The sequence below is a fragment of the Gracilinanus agilis genome, chromosome 3 (assembly GCF_016433145.1).
Source record: "Gracilinanus agilis isolate LMUSP501 chromosome 3, AgileGrace, whole genome shotgun sequence".
Classification (NCBI taxonomy): Eukaryota; Metazoa; Chordata; class Mammalia; order Didelphimorphia; family Didelphidae; genus Gracilinanus; species Gracilinanus agilis.
In genome coordinates, this window is record NC_058132.1 from 98,778,285 (window position 1) to 98,800,939 (window position 22,655).

Sequence of the window (22,655 nt, forward strand, 5' to 3'; positions counted from 1 at the left end):
GCAAGTTGACTTTGAGTGGTCATAAATGGTTCTCCATTTTTTGGCAAGACCCACCTGGCCATTAATAGGTAAGTGTACTCCCCTGCAGATGCGTAGATATCTACATTTGGGTTATAATACATATACTCAGAGCTGATTCTATAAAGATTGCTCTGTGTATATGGATTTGTGTGAGTGAGAGGGGGAGGGAGAGGAGAGTGAGAAGTTAGAGGGGAAATGCATGACAAAAACTTTTTTTAAAAATGACTAGTAACTAGCTAATGCTTGCAAGCCTGAGCCTAAGACTCAGGCCCATTGTTTTTATTAACCTTTAGCCCTACAGCATGGTATAGTGGAAAGAACACTATACTGGGGACTTGGACACCAGAGTTGTAATTCCACATCTGCCACTAACTGTTCCTGTCTCTGGGCCCTTTCTTGACCTCAGTTTTTCCCTCTTTAAATGTAGATCGGGCCTATTGTTCCCTTCATGTCATTTCTGACTTTAACATTCTCTAATTCAGTAACCATCCTCTGACTGATTGCTTTATGCAATCAGGGGCCATACACATTTTATTAAAACAGTAGTTTTAGTGCCTACATTCTCAAGTTAAGAATGAAAAGTAAAGAGTAAGTAAAGACAAACAATCTGTTATTTCACTTTTTTTTTTTAAATCTCAAGAAAGAGACTATTTTGAAACGAGTTATAAATTAGATTTCCTTGAACCAAAATGCAAGAGGTGTGTCACTAAAGCTGTAAGAAAATTAAAACACACTTTGGCTTCAGCCCACGGAGAGGAAAATGATGACAAGTTGGATAGTGCTAAACTCTTTAGCTTAGAAGGTGTTGGTGACATTTCAGCAGTCACACAAAGAAAGCACCTTGACTTTGCCCTTGAACCTCTCCTTCCAGGGTTCTAACATGGAAAGGACAGTTGCTCATCTGCTCCTGTTTTCATTTCTTCCCTTCTCTGTTCCATCCATACAGCCCACTTATAGCTTGTTGTGATTTTATGTGACCTCAAAAGAACTGGATAGATATCCTGCTCTATCCACAAATTCATACTTCTTTCACTTGAAGAGATTGAGGGAGGCAGGAGGATGTAGCAGAAAGGGCTTTGGAGCCACAAGACCAAGGCTCAGACCCCAGCTCTGGCCTCCGTTTTCTTATCTTTTTACAAAAATAAAAACTGAATGAAGATAATATTTATACTACTTACTTCACAGGACAATTAGAAAAAACTGTAAATTTTGAAGTGTTAAAGTGATGTGAATTGCTGTTCCTCAGAAGCTACTAGGTGGTATGAAAGATAAAGCATAGGGCCTGAAGTCAGAAAGACCTGAGTTCTAATCTAGTCTCAGATAACTTCCGAGCTGTGTGACATTGGGCAAGTCACTTCACTTTTGCCTACCTCAGTTTTCTTACCTGTAAAATGGGGATAATAATAGCACCTACCTCACAGGGTTGTTGTGAGGATCACCTGAGATAATAATTGTAAAGTGCTTAGCATAGCACCTGCCACATAATAAGCACTATATAAATGTTAGCTATTATTATTTGTAAAGTACTTAGCACAGTGCTTGACACATAATAGGTGCTTAATAAATGCTTGTTGCCTTCCTTCATTGTAGCACTCCAGTGATAACTTTCCACTCTCCATTGTTTTTTCCTTTTGTTGTATGGGGAACATTTAGGCAAGAATTTGGTTGGTGTCTAATACATTTTATTACTGGCCTGCTATATAGTAGTATATTGTGCAATGTATTTTGATTACTAATAAGAAAGTGAGGGGCAGCTGGGTGGCTCAGCAGATTGAGAGCCTGGTCTAGAGATGGGAGGTCTTGGGTTCAAATTTGGCCTCATACACTTCCCAGCTATGTGACTCTGGGCAAGTCACTTAACCCCCATTGCCTAGCCCTTACACTCTTCTGCCTTAGAATCAATATTGACTCTAAGATGGAAGGTAAAGGTTTAAAAAAAAAAAGAAAGTGAGGAATTTCTGTCATTTTTTTTATATTAAATTAAGCCTGTTAATTGGGCTTTGAATAATTATGGACATTACTTAGGCATATTATATAACGTGAATACTTGCAATGTGGGGAAGTAGAACAAACACAGAAAACCGGAGTGGTTGTTCCAGCTTTGCCATTTATTAGCTGTGGGAATGTAGGCAGATAGCTTACAGCTCCAGCCTCTTCGTCTCTAAAATGGGCATAATAATACTTTTCCAGTCTGTCTAATAGGATGTGGTAACGATCAAATCAGAAAGTGCATATAAGGTAACTTTGAAAAGTGTCAATTGTTATATGAATGTTAGGGATTGATGCTCTTATGAATTCATCAATCAACAAGCATTTATTAAGTACCTTAAAAATGAGTAGCTATGGGGCAGCTGGGTAGCTCAGTGGAGTGAGAGTCAGGCCTAGAGACAGGAGGTCCTAGGTTCAAACCCAGCCTCAGCCACTTCCCAGCTGTGTGACCTTGGGCAAGTCACTTGACCCCCATTGCCCACCCTTATCAATCTTCCACCTATGAGACAATACACCGAAGTACAAGGGTTTAAAAAAAAAAATGAGTAGCTAGGTGACAAAGTGAGTAGTGTACCAAATCAGAAAGACTTGAGTTTAAGCCCCACTTCAGATGTATGATCCTGGACAATCCACTTAACCTTTGTCAGACTCAAACTATACATCTGTAAAATGGAGATGCTAATAATAATACCTAACTCATAGGATTGTTGTGAAGACTAAATGACATTATTTTATATATATATATATATATATATATATATATATATATGTAGCTCTTTATAGACTTCAAAGCATTATTCAAGGTTTCCTAGAAGTTTCAGTGCACTTTTATGCTTTAATAACTTTACTAGCTTAAAGCTACACTTGGGGGCCAGTTAGATAGCACAGTGGATAGAGTTCTAGGCCTACAGTCAAGAGGGACCTGGGTTCAAATTTGGCCTCATACACTTCCGAGCTATGTGATCCTGGGCAAGTCACTTAACTCCATTTCTTAGCTCTTGCTGCTCTTCTGTCTTAGAATTGATACTAAGACAAAAAGTAAGGGCTTAAAAAGAAACCAAATTGAGACTTCTGGGACACCCTGTACAGTGCTTAATATATGTAAATTATTGTATATTGTTTTAGCTACTAGAGATACAAATACAATAATGAAACTGTCCCTGCTTTAAGAAGCTTATATTCTATCATCCAAATAAATGAACAATATCAAGGGTTGAAAGATTCCTTCCTTGGTTGGGAGGTTGGATTAGATGATCTAGTATCTTAAAATTTAGAGCCAGAAATGATCATGGAGGTAAGTCATCTGGTTTAGTTGTTTCACTTTAGAGATGAGGACATAACTGCAGAGAAGTAAAAGCCCCTGGCCAACTCTCACTCCACAGTTGGAAAGTTGCAGAGCTAGAAATGACACTTAGATCTCCTATTCTTACTCAGTGCTCTTTCCATTATATTGCCATAAGGGCTTTGAAGAAAGTGCTCTATAAACCTTAGGCCTCTATACATAAGAGGATTAATTATCAATACTAAGGTCCTTTCTAACAAGATTGTATTATTCAGATATTTATTTGCTCAAATTCCACCAAATGGATAAGTGCCTAGTATGTGCAAGGCCTATATCTTGGTGCAAGGATATGATGCAAAGGTAAATATGCCAGGGCCTCTGTCCTTAAGTAGTTTACATTCTAGTACATGAGATTATGTATGCAAATTATTGTCATTCAGAATGATCTAATCATATGTAATAGACATGCAAGCTAGATGCAGAAAGTAGGACCGAAATACTATCAAAAAAAAATGAGAAAAATCTTCGTTGAAGAGAATATGTGTACAGAAATTAGGAAGATTTTAACAGGATGAAATGGGACTAATACATTATAGAGTAATTTGAGCAAGGGTTGGGTTAAAAATGAGGTGAAATTTGCAGAAATATGTTGGAGCATTGTCAGTCCTGGAGCTTTAGAAAAGAGATTAATAAACTGGAGCGCATCTAGAGAAAGGGGAATAGAGTGATCAAGGGACTCAAGACCATGACATAGCAGGATCAGTTGAAGGAACTGGGAATGTTTGATCTGGAGAAGAGACAACTTAAGGGGAACTTGATGACTATCTGCAAGCATTTGGAGGATTGTCCTGTGGAAGAAGGAGTCTGTCCTAATTGGCCCTATGGGGCAGTACTGGAAGCAATGGGTGGGAGTTATAGAAAGGAAGACTGACTCGATTTGAGGAAATATGTCCTAACAGAGTTGTCCAAATGTGGAGCTGGCTCACACTTCACCAGAGGTCTTCAGGGAGAGACTGGACGACTACTTGTTGGAGATACTGTAAGGGGGATGCCTGTGCAAATATGTGTGTGTGTTGTGGGGGTGGCGAGGAGGGGATCCTAGATACCTTCTGAGGTCTGTTTCAGTAATATTCTGATTCTGTGAACACCTCAAAAGCTCTGGCTCAATTAAAATTCAATTCAACTCATTAAAACATTTTTTTGAGCACTTAACACTATATGCAAGATCCTATACTAGGTCCTGGGTGTACAAAGACATATGTGGCTCAGATCTTGCCCCTAAGGATTAATCATCAGCCAAACTGGATATTGTATAGCACATGGCAAAGAATTGTGTGAAATAAGGCTGAACAGGTAGGTTGGGGCAAGATTTTAGAAAGTCTGTAATGTCATTGTAAAATACTGTACTGTGCCTCATATTTCTTTTCCCTTGCTTACCATACAAAGCTTCAAGTCTAATATGCAAACTTCAACTTTGCTTTAGGGGGAAAAGACCATTCAGGCAGTGCCAGCAGGAGCAAAACCAGCTATCATCACTGCTACAAGACCCATCACGAAAATGATTGTGACTCAGCCGAAAGGAATAGGCTCTACGGTTCAGCCAGCAGCTAAAATCATCCCAACAAAAATTGTTTATGGGCAGCAAGGCAAAACACAGGTATATGGGCCAAGACAATTATTTCATTTCTATATTTTCTCTTTTGGGGTCAGGCATATCCAAGAACTTGAAAGTTTCCACCATATCCAGTGTTTCAACTGTATCATAGTGAAAAGAGCACTGGCTTGTCATCAGTACATTCAACTCCTAATTCTTAGTCTCCTGCTTTGTATCATTGGGCAGTTCCCTTTTCTGTGCCCTGGTTTTCTCATTTGTAAAGTGAACAGATTGAACTAAATGATCTCTAAGATTCTTTCTGGTTCTGATTTCTATCCCTACTCTTTTTTTTTTTTTATCCCTTACCTTCTGTCTTAAAATTGATGCTAAGTATATATTTTGAGGCAGAATAGTGGCAAGGGCTAGGCAATTAGGGGTGATAAAACCTCATCTACTTGAAAAAAGTGAAGGAAAATAATAATTTAGTAGCTATTTAATGTATATATAGATGTATGTGTCTTTGTGGACATGTATATAAATATTATTTGTATGTATAGTAATTTAATATATTTGTATAACTTTCTCAAGAGGTACAGGTCTGTATGTGGATGTATATATAAATGTGTCACAAACATCCATTTGCCCCTGGTCATGTGCTTGTGCCTACATTCACACTCTGCTTAGAGGAAGAAGAGCCAGGCTTCAAGTCATCAAGGTTTAGGATCAAGTTCTGCCCATCATATGTACTGGCAGTGTAATCTAGGACAATTAACTAACCTTCTCAATGTTGTAGGCAATTCTCAAAGACCATAAATGGCAGAGAAAGTGTCAGCCTGCAGTATTAAGGGGAAATTTCTTCACTGGATATTTCCTATGACAGTGAGATCATAGGTCCAGTCCCCTTCCCCTTGAATTTAATAAAATAATAATAATCAAAATTTGAGTGAGTGTTCCCCTTCTGATTTCCTCCATCTGCTTATTTATGAAGATTTATTGCCATTCTGTTTTTAAAAGATAGAGTTGGGGTTGCAGGTAGGTGGCTTGGTGATTAGAGAACCTGGCTTAGAGATGGGTGGTCCAGGATTCAAAGACTTAAGACACCTCTTAGCTGTGTAACCCTGGATAAGTCACTAAATCTCAATTATCTTTCCAGTATTATGCTTTGGAACTGATCCCTAGTATTGATTCTAAGACAGAAGGTAAGGGTTTAAAAAAAAAAGATAAGACTTGAAGTGTGGGTGGGTAGGTATATGCATAGGTATGTAATTTGAATTCTGTTGGTCTTGCTTTGCATTGGTCTATATATCTTTGCTTTTTTCTTTGTTGTATGGTTGTTTTGTTTTTTTTTAAGATATGTTGGCATCTTTTACATTTTAAGTACTACATTTTATTCAGCTTCTTACTAATTGTTGTCATGTAGGTTGATTCTATTTTTCCACTTTTAAAAATTAGTCAACCAAAATTATTTTGAGAATGATAGGTCCTTTTTCCTCTCATCCAGTAATATCTTTAGGCAATGGTCCAAGAAATGGGATCATTGAATTAAAGGGTAGTTTTGTTTTTGTAACTTGTATTGTATATTGCCATATTTGCATACCTTTTTTTTCAAACTTAGTTTTTAATGTATATTTTCTTCTCATATAACCAGAAAGTGTTACACCCATCCCATTCATGAAATTTACATTATTTTCCCAAGACTATATAAAGTTTTCCTCCTAATTTTCAGAGCTTTTCTAACTGCTTATTTTTCCATCTTGCATTTAGTCCTGATATTCATAAATTCATTTAATATATGAGTAGGAAGAGATTTTAGAAAAAAAGAATGTTAGAGCTAGAAAGTAATCTTAGAACATTAGAAGCCTAGAAGCCAAGAAAGGATCTTAGAACAAAGAATATTAGAGCTAGAAGGAATCTTGTAAAACACTGTGTTTGGTGCAAGCAAAGATCTTGGAACATTGAACATTATAACACATAATGCTATAGGGGACTATCTAGTCCAGCCTTGTCATTTGAGGTAAAAGAAAATGGACTCAAAGAAGTGATTTGACCAGCTCTTGGTCATATAAGTAGTTAGTGGGAAAATCATCATCAAGTGTCAACTCAAGCAAAAGCAAAACCAGTTCTCCTTACAGTTATAAGACCCATAAAGAAAATGATTGATTCACCTGAAAGGAGTAGGCTCTATTATTCTAGTTTAGCTAACTACCAGTTCACTGTTCTCCTGTGTTAGGTTGCCTACAGCCCACATGTTTGTACTGGAATGGACAATAGGTACAAAATAAAATAATTTTTCTGATGTTTGTTAGGTTTCTGTTGATTTATGGATTTTCAATCCTGCTTAGCTTAGAACTAAACTTTTGTAATTGAAAACTAAGTCTTATTCCTTAAGCATGTCAGTGAGAAATCTTGGATTTTCTATAAGTATAGAATAAATTATATATAAATCAAATATAAATAAATTAAATATATTATAAATTAAAAGATAAATGTAATATACATAAAATAATATAGACATATATAATATCTATTTGTGAATGTATAAATACCTATAAAATAAAATTTATATATAATTCTCATACTTTTATATGAACTATGCACAAGGCATGGAGTATATATAATGTATATATAATTATCACTTCTAAATCACAAGAATTAGGGGAGCAGTGCCCCCACAGTCTGGAAAATTGCATAAAATGTTTTGGCTCTCCCTTTGTACAAAAGAAGTTTGAATTTTTTCTTTTTTTTTTATGGGGTGTTTACATACTTTATTGTAAATTTTGGGTTAAGTATGCATATCTGAGTTTCTAAACTTTTTCTCTGTCATCTGCCAACCGTTGCATGTCATCTATGGCTTCCATAAAACTCTCCTAATATTCTCATTTAATTTCTTATGCCAACCTGCAATATATCGAAACCATGATGGGGGAACTCACAAAAAAGAGATGACTGTATTGTTTTAGTTTTATGTTACAAAAATAAAAATTCAGGGCAAGCTTAGACTTCTCAAAGAACATAGTTCTTTAAATGGCTCTAAAATTGTAATTAGACAGATTTTTTTACCTTTTTTCCAGGTTCTCATCAAACCAAAACCAGTGACATTTCAAGCCACAGTTGTTAGTGAGCAGACAAGGCAGCTGGTGACAGAAACCTTACAGCAAGCCTCCAGGGTTGCCGAGGCTGGAACTGCATCTGTTCAAGAGGTGAAAGAAGAACCACAGAGCTATACAGACAGTAGCTCCTCTTCTACTGAATCTTCCCAAAGTTCTCAAGGTAAGAACCATTTCACTTCCAATTTCTTTTTCTTTTTGACTTAGTCTTAGTGAACTTTAGCTTCCTCACTTAGCCTTCTGTGAATCTTTAATGACCACCAAAATGAGCTGCTGTTATTACTGCTGGCCTTGACTCTCCATGAGGGTAGTAATCGAGCTAGAGTCAGATCTTTGGACCACTTGTCCAGTCTTTCCATTAAACCACAAAGCCTGAGAGCAACTTGATGATTGACTCCTGGAGAGAAGAGAACTCATTGAGAGCAAGAACAGATGTATTTTTTGCTTTCCTCTCCCTAGTGTTTAGCACAGTGCTGGCACATGATAAAGTCCAATATGTTCTTGTCAGCTGACTGAATTGATCTGAATTCCTAGATTGATAATACCTAGTAGGGAATTTACTGAGTCCAGCCTCTTCATTTTACAGATGGGAAACTGAGATTCAGAGATTTACTCAGGTAATATTGCAGTTTAGTGGCAGAGCTAGGATTAGAGTTTCCTACCTCCTAGTCCTGTTCTCTTGTCCCACAGTATTAATCAGCCATTGCCATTATCTTATAGTTTTAAATCTAAGGATTTAAACTGTTTCTTAGAAGTTTTCTCTTTTCAGGTGGGTGGGGAAGAGTGAGTACTCGGTCAGTTCAGCATGTCTGAATGTGGGATAAGAGGCAAGAACGTAGATGTTAAAGAATTTGAAAGGACCATAAGAGATCGTCTAATCTATTCCTCATTACAGATCAAGAAACTACATCCCAGAGAAGGGAATGGAGTCAATTAAGGTCACAGAGCTAGAGATAATCCATGTGATGTATCATGAATTTAATACAACTTATTTTCTGTTCTGTATGACAGTGCTTATCAAGGAACTAAGAAATTTTTTATCATATTTTTGAAAGGTATTTTATATCTGTTTAAAGCCATAATTTCCAAGTTAATATGGTTAAATCTCTTTTCCTAACTGGTTTATGTGGTTAAAGAGACAGATACTTATAGGGAGGATCTAATGCTATTTGAAGTACTTATTCCTGCAACTGAGGAGGGATAAATATGACCATGGGTGAGGAGTGAGGAAGGCATATGGTTGATTAAGCTACATAGAAATTTACATCTTAAAAATGTTGCTTTGGGTATGCCATTTCTCTTTCAAAAGTCTATATTGATTCGAATTTGCCATGAATCAGATTAAACTCCTAATCATAACCACAAAACTTTTACCTGTCTTTTACCCCTTATTCATTTTTGCCAATTACCAAAGTAATCCCAGCTCCACTTTGCCCATGCTTACGTTTTCTGTCCCTGATATGCAATGGTGTAGAAGAAAAAAAGACACTAAGTTTAGAGTCTGGAAACTTAATTTGAATCCTAGCTCTGCCACTTGCCTTGGGCAATTAGCTCCACTCTCTTGGTGGACTGCTAGATTAGAAATGTCAAACATATGACCTCCAACACTCCTGAGTATACCATGAATCTGATAAAAATGCAATTGGAAAAAATATTTAACCTAATAAATAAAAATACAAGAAAAATATTCCATTTTAAAACTAAGTCAATAATTGGCCTACAGGCTGAATGTACAGATCAATGACCCTCATTTCTACTTGAGTTTGACACCACTGGATTAGATGGTCTCTAAGGTCCCTTCTAGCTTTGCATTTTATAATCCTAATGGTTTTAGGGGAAAGTACACTGGCCTTGGAGTCAGAAGAACTGGAATATCTTATCCCAAATACATATTCTATGTATTTGGGCAAGTTGCATCACTCCTCTGCTGTAAAATAGGATGAATGGCCCTTTCACTGCCCACCTTATTAGGGTTGTTGTAGAAATGTACTTTGCAAACCTTAAGTCACCCTTGAAAATGGATTTTTTAAAAATTTGCTTCACTTTACCCATTACTATTTCTCTCTCTTCCTCTTTCTTAAAAAAAACAAACAAACAAACAAAAAAACAACTTATCTTCTCTCTTAGAATCAATACTGAGTATCTGTTCCAAGGCAGAAGACTGGTAACGGGGTAGACAATTGGGATTAAATGACTTGCTCAGGGTTACACAACTAGGACATCTCTGAGGCCAGATTTGAGCCAGGTCCTTCAGTCTGCAGGTCTGACACTTCTTCAGCCTCAAGGTGTTCTCCTACCACTTCTCCTTTCCAAAACATAAATGTCCTCTCCTTCAAACTACTGCAGAGTAATTTCTGAAATATGAAGTCTTGTAGGATTTGCTTTACAATTACTTGCTTCACAATTATTTTATTGCCTGTTCACAGCTGTAGTTGATTATATGCTTATATGTGATATACAATTGGATGTTGATAATCCAACAAGTATCTTCTGGACTTTGTCATATGCTGGTATTTATAAATTGCATTGCAATTGTCAGCTGTTTGGCTAAAGCCCTTCATATCCTGACTCCTTCCTACCTTTCAAGCCTTTTTATACTGACTCCCTTGCTTTTCATTGAACAAGGTACTCCATCTCTTGACCCTCTGCATTTCCATTGGTTATCCCTATCCCTGGAATTCTTTCCTCATCATGGCTTCCTTCGGCTCTCAGCCAAAGTCCCACATTTTGCAAGAAATCTTTTCAGTCCCCTTAAATGCTAGTACCTTCCCTCTTTTAATATTTCCAATTTGTTCTCTGAATATCTTGTTTGTACATAATTACATGCCTGTTGCCTCCTCTTTGTGAAAACTTTGCTATCAAGGAGTGTTTTTCTTTATATCCTCAGAATTAAGTACAATGCTTAGATCATAGTAGACATTTAATAAGTCTTATTGACTTGACTAGCAGACACGTATGCTTTTCCCACTATTTTTTTTTTTAAATAGAGAATTGTAGTTAGAGAATCTTAGAGTTAGAAGAAACCTCAGAAGTCAGTTAATCCAACCCTAATCTGAACCATGACTTCTTTGATCTCACCAACAGGTAGATGTCGTTTTGTTTTTGTTTTTTAAACCCTTACCTTTCATCTTGGAGTCAATACTGTATATTGGTTCCAGGGCAGAAGAGTGGCAAGGGTAGGCAAGTGACTTACCCAGGGTCACACAGCTGGGAAGTGTCTGAGGCCAGATTGGAATTTAGGACCTCCCATCTCTAGGCCTGGCTCTCAATCCACTGAGCTACCCAGCTGCCCCCAAGCAGGTAGATATCTTTTTGACTGTCTAGTTAGACAGAACTCATCATAGCATCTCTGGTAAGAAACTAGTTTGTTTCTACAGTAGAAAGTTTTCTTCTGAAGAAAAAATTAAATTTTAAGTTTCCCAGGTGTGAGTAAAAAGGAGAATTTGTATCTGCACACACATTACTGTTGTTATCTCAACCTTTTGATTTGTTGGTTCATGTCATACTCAAACTAGCAATTTTCAAATATAGTTTTCTCATTTTTAGGTTTTTCTCTTCTATACATTGGGGAAACATCTCTAATGTTTTCATAGTTAGTGCATTTCAAAGTGCAGAATTACTGATTTTTCTCTTGTTATATTTGCCATGAACTTCCTGTTCAGCCTTGTGCACTTGTGTTACCTTTTCTTAGGGCTCATTTTCTTTATCTATAAATTCAGGGTGTTGGACTGTGATCTCTGAATCCTGTTTTATCCTTTGATATTGTGATTCTGTAATAGACTACTTCTTTGAGATGTTTTATTTTTCCCATTATTTTTACTGGGTCATTGGTCTTCTAGAACATAACTCATGTCTCCCACTTTTGAAATCTTCCCCAGTTGATTCTTCACCATGCAGAGGAGTGTACAAGCATTCCAAATGAATGGTCCTTAGGTGTATCTCAGTAAAGTGGGCAGTAAAGCCAATTTGCTTATATGATAATACATTACATGTAGGTAGTTCTCTTATAAAGAAATTTCATACGTTTTATTCAGTTTGATTCCCACTTAACTCACCCAGTGTGATACCGGACAAGTCCTTAAAACTCTCATCCTTCTCTGAATTAAGAAAAGCAAAGATTATTATTTTTACTTTATGAATGAAGAAATAGAGGTGTATAAATATATATGCATATATATTTGCCTGCTTAAGATCACATAACTAGGTGGTGAGAACAAAGTCTTTTGATTGGTAATCCTATATTCATTGTAATTTTTTAAATCTGGGACAGAGAGATTATGGTGGAAAGGAGATTATATTTTTGGGTTGAGAAAGGGATACAACATAAACCAGAAAGAACACTAAATTTGGAGTCAAAGGGCCAACCTTTAAATCTTGGCTCTGCTACTTAATACCTATTTGACCCTGAGCAAATCACTTTCCTTCTCTGAGACTCAGTTTCCTCTTTTGTTAAAGAAGAGGCTTTGGACCAGGTGGATCTCTAAAGTCCAATTTTGGATCATATGATTCTGTGATAGTTGGGAGCCTTATAAAATACTAAATTATTGTACTCTACCTATAGAATCATACACGACAAGAGTTATATTCATCGAGTAGTTGATTTTTTATTTAAAATGATTTTTTTTTATTTTGCATGTTTTCTGGTCCTCAGGGCTTTACCTTTTCTAGAGATCCCATCATTGCTACCAAACCATAAGAATTTTTCCCATATCTGGCTATCTTGATTTCCCACAAACATCCTATGACTTTAGTTATTGCTCCTGTGGGCCAAAAGAAGAGAAGAATGTAGGACTTGCTCTTGGATTAATTCTTGGGACTCTGTAATGACAGCTGTTAAAAGAATGACCAATTAGCTGCGATAACAATATAAGGCTGAAGACCTATTTGTTCTGTCAGAAGCAACATTTGACTTTCCTTTTTTGTCTACTGTGTTATATTTAGGCTTGATTAATTATATATTCCTGGCCTGTTGGTTTGACCTCAGTGCTCACAGGGCACAAACTCAGTGTGGCATGGGGGAAGGCATAGCCTGGTTCTGTGAATTGTAAGACTGGTTTAATAGAAAGAATACTGAACTTGGGAGTAAGGAAAATCTAGAGTAGTAGGCTTGATTCTGATGCTAACTTTTTGACTTTGCCAAAGTCACTTTATCTCTCTGAGGCTCAGTATGCTCATTCTATAAAATGGGGATAATAATATTTCATTTACCTACCTCACATGATTTTTAAAGGAGAAAACACTATAAAAATGTGAGTTGCTATTATTATTATTGACCAATACTAGCCTCTGATTAGAAAGAGGGCCTTCTCATGACGGGTTTATACATGCAAAACATGAGTCTGAAATGTCTTGTGGGCTCTCAGGTTAGTCATTACTACTGTCAGTACTCCAATTTTCTGTACTGAGTCAGTCTTAGCATTCTCTAAATAAGAGAATTACTAATAGGAGAAAAATGTGAAAAGATAGAAGCCTTGGGTTTACTACTTTTTTGAATGAGTTTTTTTGCTTTTTGGAGCCTTTGTTTCATCATCTGTTGAATGAAGAGATTAAACAGATTATCTTTAAGGTCCTTCTGCCTCTAAAATCTCCTGCTTCTTTTTTGACAAACTAGTAAGGAAAATGTAGATTTAACTCCTTAACTTATAGGACATTCTCTCATAAAGAATCCAGAGTCTGCTTTCAGTCAGGACAATAAAGAAGGAAAGATAAGACTGGAAAGAGAGACCTGGTGATGTTTGGCTTGGTCCTGCTGCAGTGTAATGCTCCAGGTGTGGGTCACCTGAGTGTTTTCAAGGGTGTAGAATTAGGCACTTTGTAGCATTTGAGAATCCATCTGGGTCTAGGACCAACCATCTGGCAGCTGGGCAAGGAACTGGGATTTGTGTGTAGTGAAGCATTCAGCAAAACCTGGTCAGCACAGAATTCAGGAGGTGCTGGAGACAGAGGTGTATAGCAGGTTTCAGCATTGAGGTAGCAGCAGGTCTTGACAGGGAAGGCTGAGTAGCATTGCGTCAAAGTCAGAATCAGTGACTCTGGGAAGGCCAGCCAAAGGAAGAGTCCAATGATTATGTGAACCACATAAAGGAAGGTGGTGAACTCTGTGAGCTAGTCCATCTTCAAAGGGATTCCTCTTGAAGCTTCCAAATAATAGGCAGCTTTGTTAGCAGAGACAGCTAGGAATACAGTCCAGGTGTGTCAGGGGGCTCTTTCAGGTAGCTACCAGCTTTAAACAATGCTCAGTTGACCTGCCCAACTTAGGAGATACATAGAAGTGTGAGCAAGAGTCTAGGCAGAAGATGCTGATTGGGCCTTACCATAAATGGCCATCTGAGAAAAAGAAGTAATAAAGTGCATTCTGGCCAGGCACATGTGTTTGGGACTTTTTGTTATTTCCTAGCAATTCAATTTAGTAGACATTTATTAAATGCCTACTATGTGCAAAGTCCCATGTTAGGCTATGGGGTAAACTTAAATAAATGAAATAAAATTAAATAAGCTGCCTTTTGCTTTAATGGAGGTTATAATTGAGTAGTGCCAGAACTATTTTAGTTCTTACTTTTCCTAACTTGTAAAACCACCTACTGTGGTTTTTACTTTACTGAGCTCTAGGAGAGAGTTGGATGGAACCTCAGACTCATGTTTATATTCCTACATGAAACATGAAAAATACCTCTTATAAGCAGTGATCTAGTGGCTATTTGAAAAAATAAACAAACAACTTCTTATAATAGGAAATTCACCCATGAAGCAGCCCATTCTATTTTTGGGTAGCTTTTAATTCTTAGGATATATTTGCTGGAGTTGAACTGAAATCTGTTTCTATATAACTTCTCCCCCTTCTCCATTTTTTTCCAGTTTTGCCTTTCAGGACCAAGCAAAACAATCCTCCTTCATTACAGCCCTCAAGATATTTGAAAGTAGCTATTCTTTCTCCTCTCAGTGCACTCTTCTCTAGGCATCTATCTGTAGTCCCTTCAATAAGATCACCATTCTCATTGACAAGATGGCATATGTCCATAGAAAAGCAATGACCATTTTAACATGTGGCTCTGGAGTTGGTATTCTCTGTGTAATCTAACAGAGGCAGGAGGACCAGAATATGACTCCGAAGACTGGGCTAACATTAATTAACCTTAGGTTCACATTTGCTTTTTTGGCTGCCATGTCACACTGTTAACTGATTTAATTTGAAGTAAGGGACTGAATCTCTTTCACATAAATGGTTTTCTCACCATTTGTCCCTTATCCTGTTCTTGTGCTGTTGAGGTTTTTGAACCCAAGTGTAGAGAGAGCTTTACCATTTGTCCCTGTTAAATTTCCTGATCTGCTTGTTCCTTCTTACTGGAGACCCTTCAGATGATACACAGTGTTCATAAACCTGCTGCATATGCCTTCATTCAAGTCACTGACAAAATGTCAAGCAGAAGAGGGCCAGTGATGGAGCATAGTGATGCTGTATTCCACTAGAGCAGGTGTTGTTAACCTGAGCTCCATAGACTTGTTTTAAAAAATATGTTGATAGCTGAATTTCAACACAGTTTCCTTTATAATTCTATGTGTTCCATTTAATTAATTAAAAAATATTAGAAAGAACAGGAGCAAGCAAACATTTCTTAAGTACCTTTTAATGTGCCAGGCACTGTGCTAAGCAATTTACAAATACCATCTCATTTAATAACCCTGAAATTAGCTAGATCTGAAACAATTATTACCCCTATTTAAAAAATGAGACACTGAGGCAAACAGGGTTAATTGACTTGCCCAGGGTCAACTAGTAAGTGTCTGAGGTCGCATCTGAATGCAGGTCTTCCTGACTCCAGGATCAGCAATGGGCTGCACCCACTTGCTTGCTATTATTATGCCAAGAAGTCATGGGTTTTCTCAAAAAAGTTAACATCCTCTGCTCTAGAGGCTTTGCTACAATTGGACACTAATACCTCCATTCCCACTGCAAAGAGTCAATCATTGAACAAGTTCTGAATCCACCTAACCCAATTCTTATTTACTTCATCTTGCCCACAAGAATGGTAGGAGATTTGGTAAAATACTTTTCTACAATCCTTGTATACAATTTCTGTAGCATAATATTTCTGTATTGCTAGTTTAGTAATCATGTCAGAAAAAGAAATTCATTTAGTTTGATATGACTTAGACTTAATAAATCCATACTCTTAAGTGATCATGATTTCCTAAGTTCCAAAAAACTGTCCTTTTTCTCATACATTATGGAATCTTGCCAAGAATATGTAAGTTCCTTTTTTTCCCTCATTCTAAACATTTATAGAATTGTTATGAGGAATTTATTAGAGAAATATGAATTGGTGGTTAGCAGTTGTAGTGATACAATCTTAGCTTTGTCTGAATTTCACCTAAAGTCTTCCACTCTAATCCTCTTCCTTGTGCCCTCAAAATTTGCTAAAGCAAAGGATGCCAAATTTCATTTTGGCATTATAATCATTTAAAAAATATTTTTTGACATGGAAATTTCCAGTCTTTTCCCTCGCTTCCCCAATTTAGTCACTGTTCTAGTTCTCCTTCCATTTCCTTCTATTTGGATATTTATCGCATCTTTCGCTGTAGTCTCTGTAATCTCACACTTTGCCAATAAGAATCACCATTTACTGCCATTAAGTACATGGTACATTAGTCATAACATTCTACAGGCTGAAGATGTGAAAGAATTAGCTGTAGTAAAAAGGCATTCAGGATTTAAAGTCAAAGAACCTGGGTTTGAATATTGACTGTGCTACTTAATAAAGGGGGGCAGCTAGGTGATACCTTGAATAGGGTGCAGGATCTGAAGTCAGGAAGACTTACCTTCCCAAGTTCTAATCTGGCCTCAGGTACTTCCTAGCTATGTGACCCTGGACAATCATGTCATCCTGATTGCCTCAGTTTCCTCATCTGTAAAATGAGCTGGAGAAGGAAATGAATGGCAAACCACTCTAGTATCTTTACCAAGAAAATCCCAGATGGAGTCATGAAGAGTCAGACATGACTGAAATGACTGAAAAGCAACAATTTGGTAGTTATTATTGACAAATTACTCAAACTCACTGAGCCTCAGTTTTCCATCTATAACATTTAGGTGTTGGGATTAGTTACTGAATTAACATCTAGATATAAATTCTGTGCCTTTTATGTTGTTGGTTCCCTTAATGGAATATTGTGCATTCAATTTACATAGAAGAATTGATATGAATTCTGTTGAGCACATGGAACTCAGAATTGACCATTAGCATTGATTGTAAACTTCATTCTCCTGTATTTGCATATATAATTTCAAAACAGCATTTGAAGGGAAGTTTTGTGTTCTCTGAGGAGAGCATGTGATATTTGAGTGTTCTGGAAAAAATATATTCTTTAAATAAGAAAGAACTCTCTTAAAACTATAATAACATTTTCCAGACCCCATTATGTATTGATTTTGTTTAATTTTTCAACATTTTTCTGACTTCTCTTTCCTCTTTGGGGAACTTTGTGGCTTTCAAAAATATATGGCATTTAGAGGATTGAAAGTTTGCCATGCTTTTCCTTTAAAAAAATTTTTTTTTTATTCTGTCTCATGACTTGATTCTAAAGTAAGCTCATGTAGGATAGAACTAATTTATTTGTCTCCTTTCTGCTTAACTGAATCCTGTGATTCCTTTGAGGTTCATCTAAAGCCCACCTCTCTGAAGCCTTCCCTAACTGACTTTCTGAAGCATTCAGCCCTTCCCCTTAGGTCCTGGTATAATATAACTTCCCAGGGATTCCACTTCCTTCTCAGAACTAATCCATAGGTCCTTACCCAGGTCCCAGTGCTTTCTCCTTTACTATTTTCTGAATCTTTCCAGATTTCTCAGCCCTAGACTGAGGCCCCTAAACCTCGTGACCCCTGAGGTTTGGCTTCCTGGGTTCAGAGATCTGCTGTACCAGATTTCTAATTCTCTGTACTTTCATCTCTTTTCATTTTCATCAGAACCAGATGCCCAACTCTGAAATCCATTCCCTCTTTTCTTTCTTCTCTTTTATCCACAGAAGTTAGATAGTAAGAATACATTTCTGGGGTTCATTTCAAGGAAAAAGAAAATCTACAAATTCAGAAGTGATGTATCAGAAGAAATATATCTATAGTATATCTCTAAAACTACCCAAATCCAGTGGTACTTAGTTCTAAGCTATCATTATTAGCAATGGTTCTCTGGCTTGAACCTAGTTCATTTTTCTTTCAAGATTTAAAGTTTCTGGCTTCATCATGGCTACCTATAAGAATGGCATTTCCCACTTCAGAATAACATTTCTATGACAATTCCAGATTCATCTACTTAGGTGTGCTAAATGGAAATCATTGATCCATCCATTCAGCTCTTTGCTACTTTCTTCCACCTTCTATCCCCACCTTCTAAACCTTCAATGCCCTGCCCTACATCTGTGCTCAAACTGTCCTGTCCCTATTCCAGGAACATTTCCCCTTCTTCCCTTTGCTTGTTAGATTCCTGATCATCCTTTCAAGGTCATCTGAAATACCACTTTTTTTTTTATATGAAACCCCCTTTACTCTACTTCCCAGGACCTCACATGGCAATTTGTTTGCAATTCCATGTACCTAGCACATGCTGTTTAGTGTGTTTGTATTTTAATATCGTTTGACTATGAACAACAAGGGCTCAGTCTTATGAAGGCCTTATTATAATCTCTTCCAGTGTGGCTAATGTAGTGTTTTCCACAAGCATTTATATAGATAGCACTTTAAGATTTGCAAAGTACTTTACATATGTTGTCAGTTGTTCTTCCCAACTGTCTTGGTAGTAGTAGTAATAATTATCTCCATTTCCTAGATGAGGAAACTGAGCCTGAGAGATATTAAATAACTTGCTCAGAAACACACAGCTAATAAGTGCTTGAGTAGGATTTGAACTCAGGTCTTCCTGACTCCAAGTCAGCACTGTAGCTACTGTGTGACATACCTTGCTTCCTCAGTTAGTGAATGAATGAAGGCTTAGAATTTTCTCTCTTCCTCATGTCTACCTCCTCTCTTCCCTGGTTTGCTTCAAGTCCCAGCTAAAATCTCATCTTCTATAGAAACTTTTTCTTGATACCCTTTAATGTTAGTACATTCCTTCCATTGTTTTTCTCCAATTTAACATGTGTATAGCTTGCTTATATATAGTTGTTTGCATATTGACTCCCACATCAGACTGAAAGCCTCTTGAGAGCAGGGATTACTTTTTTCCTTTCCTTATATTTCTAGCACTTGAAACAATGCCTAGCATATTGGCACTCAGTAAATGTTCATTGTCTGATTATCATTATTGTCTTGTATTTTTAGGCATCCTTGTGTGTGCATGTTTTATCTTCTCTACCATACTGTAAGTCCTTAGAGCAGAAATTCTCAAACTTTCTTGGTTCCTGGCACCCTTTAGTGGCTTAGTGATTTTTTAGAGTGCCTTTTAGGCCAAAAGAAATACCTGACTGTTCCATTTATTAAGTATTTAGGGATAAACAACTTAATAAATATTTATGTCCTGACAATTCAGTAGCTCTTTGAAAAAATAATGTACACAAATTGAAAAAAAATTATATTTTAAAGTCATTGTCAAATAAACATAATTACTACTGGGATGTAGACATATTTTGGACACTACCCAGTTTCTCAGACCTTCAATCAGATTGAGCGTTGTCACCCTCATTTCCTGTTGTTTATCTATTTTCATATAGTTCAAGTAAGCAAAAATCCCATTTTACATATTCAGAAACTTCATCGAAAAGCACATGGTGTGATATAATGTTAAAGCTATGAACTCCTTGCAACTAGTCATTCACACAATGCCAGACATGTCAAACTTTTCAGTGCTCTTGTATTATGACTCTCAGGGCATTGTGCTATATATATAGTTCAGGAATTGTATTCCCAATGGGCAAGAGATGAACATTGCACTTTTTCTGCAATCAATATAACATACTGCCTTAAACAGAGTAGTTCAGAATTACAGAACCATAGAACATCATAGTCAGAAGGAGCATATTTAGCCTAATAAATTCATCTCATAGATCACATAATTTTGAATCTTAAAGGAACTTTTAATGGTCATCTAGACCTGTCCCTTCATTTTAGAGATGTCTCAGGGCCCAGAGAAAGAAGTGACTTGCTAACGGTCTTATAACTAGTTAGTGATAGAGCTCCCAGCCTACTCTTTTTTCTATTAGCCCAGAAGAAGCCAAGTTAAGAACTGCTGATTAATTTTGATATCTGTTCAGCAGATATTTTAAATATTTTTACAGATTTATAATTTCTGTGGTGATAACCTTTCCCTTTACCTCATTCTGCACAACTCTTGTCTACATGCTTACTGCCAGACAACTTTCATTGTTAAATCTTACTTGAAGGATCTACACAATGTTCCAGATGCCTACTTCTGGTTCTTTTATTTTCAAGATGCCATTTTATCACTTAGGCTAATTGTTGGTTAGTTATTACATGATCAGCCCTCCTTTTTGGGCCACACATACTCCCAATAACATCTTTCATTACTTCTCTTGCATGAGTCATTTTCAAGACAGGAAGAGATTTTGGTAATAAAAAATATATGTTATATACATACATACCTCTATATGTGTATGTATAAGCATGTACACACAGATATATCATATAGTATGAGGTATGTTAGTGAACCCCAAGTTAGCTTTATAATATATAATATTGAATATCTCTTCTATATTATTAACATTGAGGTAAAACAAAAAAGTAAAGAAAATATTTTTTACAAAAATCTTTGTTTATGGAGATTTTTTTTGTTTTGTTTTTATAACTTAATATAAAACAGATTCCCAGCCTGTAGTTCATGTAATTGCTTCCCGGCGTCAGGATTGGTCAGAACATGAGATTGCAATGGAGACTAGTCCTACTATAATTTATCAGGATGTATCCAGTGAATCGCAGTCAGCTACTTCAACAATCAAAGCTCTCTTAGAACTCCAGCAGACAACAGGTATGAATCCACATACTACCTTGAATGAAGCACGTCGTCTCTTCATATATTACTGATTCTATATTTTCAATGCTGCATCTCATGCATATTTCATTCCCTTATATTCACCTGTCTTCATTGATTCAACCTGTTTGTCTCTGATATGTGCTGGCTCTCTTAAGGAACAAAGAATAAAATTGTTGACAGAGGAAAGGAAAAAGTAAAACTCTTCTCTCCCCTTCTTGCTCAACATGACAATCCTATCATATTGTGAAACACTGAGGAACCTGTCTATTGTGGGCATTGGATTGGGACAGTTGTTATTTTTGTCTAGAGGATCAGAGAAGTGGGATAGAGAGTCTTCTTTTCTCTTTTCTGATATTAGGTGAGGCATTTTGAAATCTTAAAGCATGCCCAGAGCAGCCTGTGGCTCACAGCCTAGGCTTATAGAGGCATTGCAAAGGTCTGGTTAGTCCTGTCCCTTCTTGAGATGTACAGAGCCTTATTGATCAATGATTTCCTCTTGAAGAACTCCAGCATAAAGTACTTCCCTCCCATCCCATTGTTGGATAGTTCTGATTGCCAAAATAGCTTTCCTTTCATTGCACTGGAATCTTCCTCCACCCCCCCCCCCGCCCCCATTGAGTATAAGCTCTTTGAGGATGCAAGAACTGTTTCATCTTGGTCTTTGTGGACAGCATCCAACTTATATGAAAGGCTTATTGATAGGTTGATTTGATTTCCTCTATTTGTTTTAAGACAAAAGATCTCTCTGAAGTTAAGCAGAATAACTAATCCGTCTTCTGCACATACTAACTTGTTAGTCATTAGGCTCCAGTTTGTCCATGTTTTAGGGTTATGGCAGAGAAACTGCATTGTTGATTAAAAAAAACAACAACAACAACACTCTTCTGGTTCCATAAATATTGTTTAATTACTAAAAGTTTTAGTGTGACTTCAGATTATACTGAATTCTAAGGTCTAGTGAGTCATATAGATTCTGTCTTTACTAAACATCCATCAAGTCCTTTGGATTCGAATTTGGTGGGGTTAGTTTAGTTTAATGTAGATTGTTTTCTTGGGTCTACATGGAGTCCCTTGATGCCTTCCTTGTGTGTGGAAGTTGTCCTGTTTCTTATGGGCTATTTCCATGGTCCATGAGTTCTTACTGGGCCTGCCTAGTTAAAAAAACAGGAATTGTGAGCCTGATGATAGAGTGAGTATATGGAGGAGGGGAATGTATTTGACCACAGCACTTCACAGAGATAGTTTTCTGAGCTGTAAAGGCCTGTGCTCTGGGTATGGTAGTAATCACTGAGGAAATCCCAAGAATAGTCATGTCAATCAATTGTTTACTATTTGTTGAGGACCAGCTGTGTACAGACTGGATCCAAATTCCCTTGCTAGATTAAGTCTTAATAACTCCTTATCTGTTCTGGGTTGGCCTGGCCTGATACAATCCATTTCATCGATGTATTGATTTCTCCCCATCTCTCCTAGCTCTACACCATTCCTAGTCTAAGTTCCTAAACACAGTCTTAAAATAATAAAAGCAGCTTAAATTTGTATAGTGCTTTATAACCCTAGAACACCTTGTATTCTTTATGTAATACAGTTCTCACCACAAACTCATGACATAGTCCCAGTTACTAAGAGGCAGTTCTAAAAAACCCAGCTCTTTTGACTCCAATCCTTGCTTTCCTACTACACAA

At 36.9% G+C, this 22,655-nt stretch overlaps 1 protein-coding gene across 4 annotated transcripts in view; it reads left to right on the forward strand.

Moving 5' to 3' along the window:
* The window catches only part of EMSY (EMSY transcriptional repressor, BRCA2 interacting), a 92,940-nt gene that overhangs the window by 55,361 nt on the left and 14,924 nt on the right, over positions 1-22,655 (forward strand). For all 4 annotated transcript variants that reach the window (XM_044668158.1, XM_044668161.1, XM_044668159.1 and 1 more), the window contains 3 exons: positions 4,776-4,949; positions 7,958-8,156; positions 20,800-20,964. In XM_044668158.1, the coding sequence (XP_044524093.1) occupies positions 4,776-4,949; positions 7,958-8,156; positions 20,800-20,964 (538 nt within the window). The remainder of the gene's footprint in view (positions 1-4,775; positions 4,950-7,957; positions 8,157-20,799; positions 20,965-22,655) is intronic.